The 1135-nt window shown below is 66.6% G+C and overlaps 1 protein-coding gene across 1 annotated transcript in view; it reads right to left on the reverse strand.

Moving 5' to 3' along the window:
- The window catches only part of CUX2 (cut like homeobox 2), a 461792-nt gene extending 461223 nt beyond the window's left edge, over positions 1-569 (reverse strand). Inside the window, 1 exon segment of the mRNA XM_056821762.1 lies at positions 246-569. Coding sequence (XP_056677740.1) covers positions 246-341 — 96 coding nt within the window. The 5' untranslated portion in view covers positions 342-569.
- Between the last annotated feature and the right edge of the window lie 566 nt (positions 570-1135).

The following is a 1135-nucleotide window of genomic DNA, read 5'->3' on the forward strand; positions in this document are numbered from 1 at the left end:
CGCTGCTCCATGGGTCGCGGCCGCTAATCGATGATTGAACCGAACAAAGAGCAGCGCCTGAATCAATTTCTAATACCTATCAATGGGGGAGCCGGCCGGCAGCCGAGTCCCCCCCACTCCGGGCCGGCCCCGCCGCGACCCCCCGCGCCCCCGCGGGGCGCCCTCCCACCTGGGGGCCTCTCTGGGGCGCCCTGGAGCGTCCCGCGGCTCCCCCAACGCCGCGCCGCCGGCGCTTCCCCACTAACCTGGAGCCGTCGTAGATCAAACTGCTTCCAATATTGAAACATCGATCCCACATTGGCGGCCATCTTGGGGGCTATTGAAGAGACACACACACACATACACACATACACGCACACACACACGCGCGCACACACACAAGAGTTTGGCTCTCTCAGTGGCTAGACTCAATATCTGGGCTGGACTCCCCTAGCCCGGGGGCTGCCGTGGGCGGCCCCCCCCTCCCTCCTCTGCTCTCCTCCTCTTGCGCTCTCCCCCGCCCCCCGCGTGGTCTCCCACCCTCCCTCGTCTATCTGTGTGTCTGTGTGTGTGTCTGTGTGTGTGTGTATGTGTCTTTCTCGCGCTCCCCAGCCCGGCACCAGCTCCTCACCCCCTCCTTTCCTCCTTCTCCTCCTCCTCCTCCTCTCCTCCTCCTCCTCCTCCTCCCCGCCGCCGCCGATCGGAGGAACTGAGAGCGCTGGGCAGCAGCAGCAGCAGCAGCAGCACCAGCAGCACCACCAGCAGCAGCAGCAGCCAGGCGGGTCCCCCCCTGACCCCCCGGAGCTGAGGGCGCAGGCGGAGGCGGGGAGCCTGGGAGTCGCCGCCAGGGCCCGGCTGAGCTAGGGGGGGTTGGGGAGGACGGACACGGGGAAGGAGGCGGGGGGAGAGGGGGAAGGCGCCAGCGCTGCCCGCTGCCCGGCTACTGGCCCTCTGGAGCCAGCTCCTGGGCTGAAGGAGCGCTCCAGGCATTTCCCCCAAGTCTGGGGGCGGGGTGCCTCGAGATCGCACTTGACTTTGGCTTTTTGCAAACTTATCAATACTGACGTAACGTAGCGTGCCAATCAATTGAGGCTGCAAATCCGGGGGTGGGGGGGCGGGTAGTGGGGGGGATCTAGGCGGGGGGGGGGACCATCTC

Source organism: Monodelphis domestica, chromosome 3, assembly GCF_027887165.1.
Source record: "Monodelphis domestica isolate mMonDom1 chromosome 3, mMonDom1.pri, whole genome shotgun sequence".
Classification (NCBI taxonomy): Eukaryota; Metazoa; Chordata; class Mammalia; order Didelphimorphia; family Didelphidae; genus Monodelphis; species Monodelphis domestica.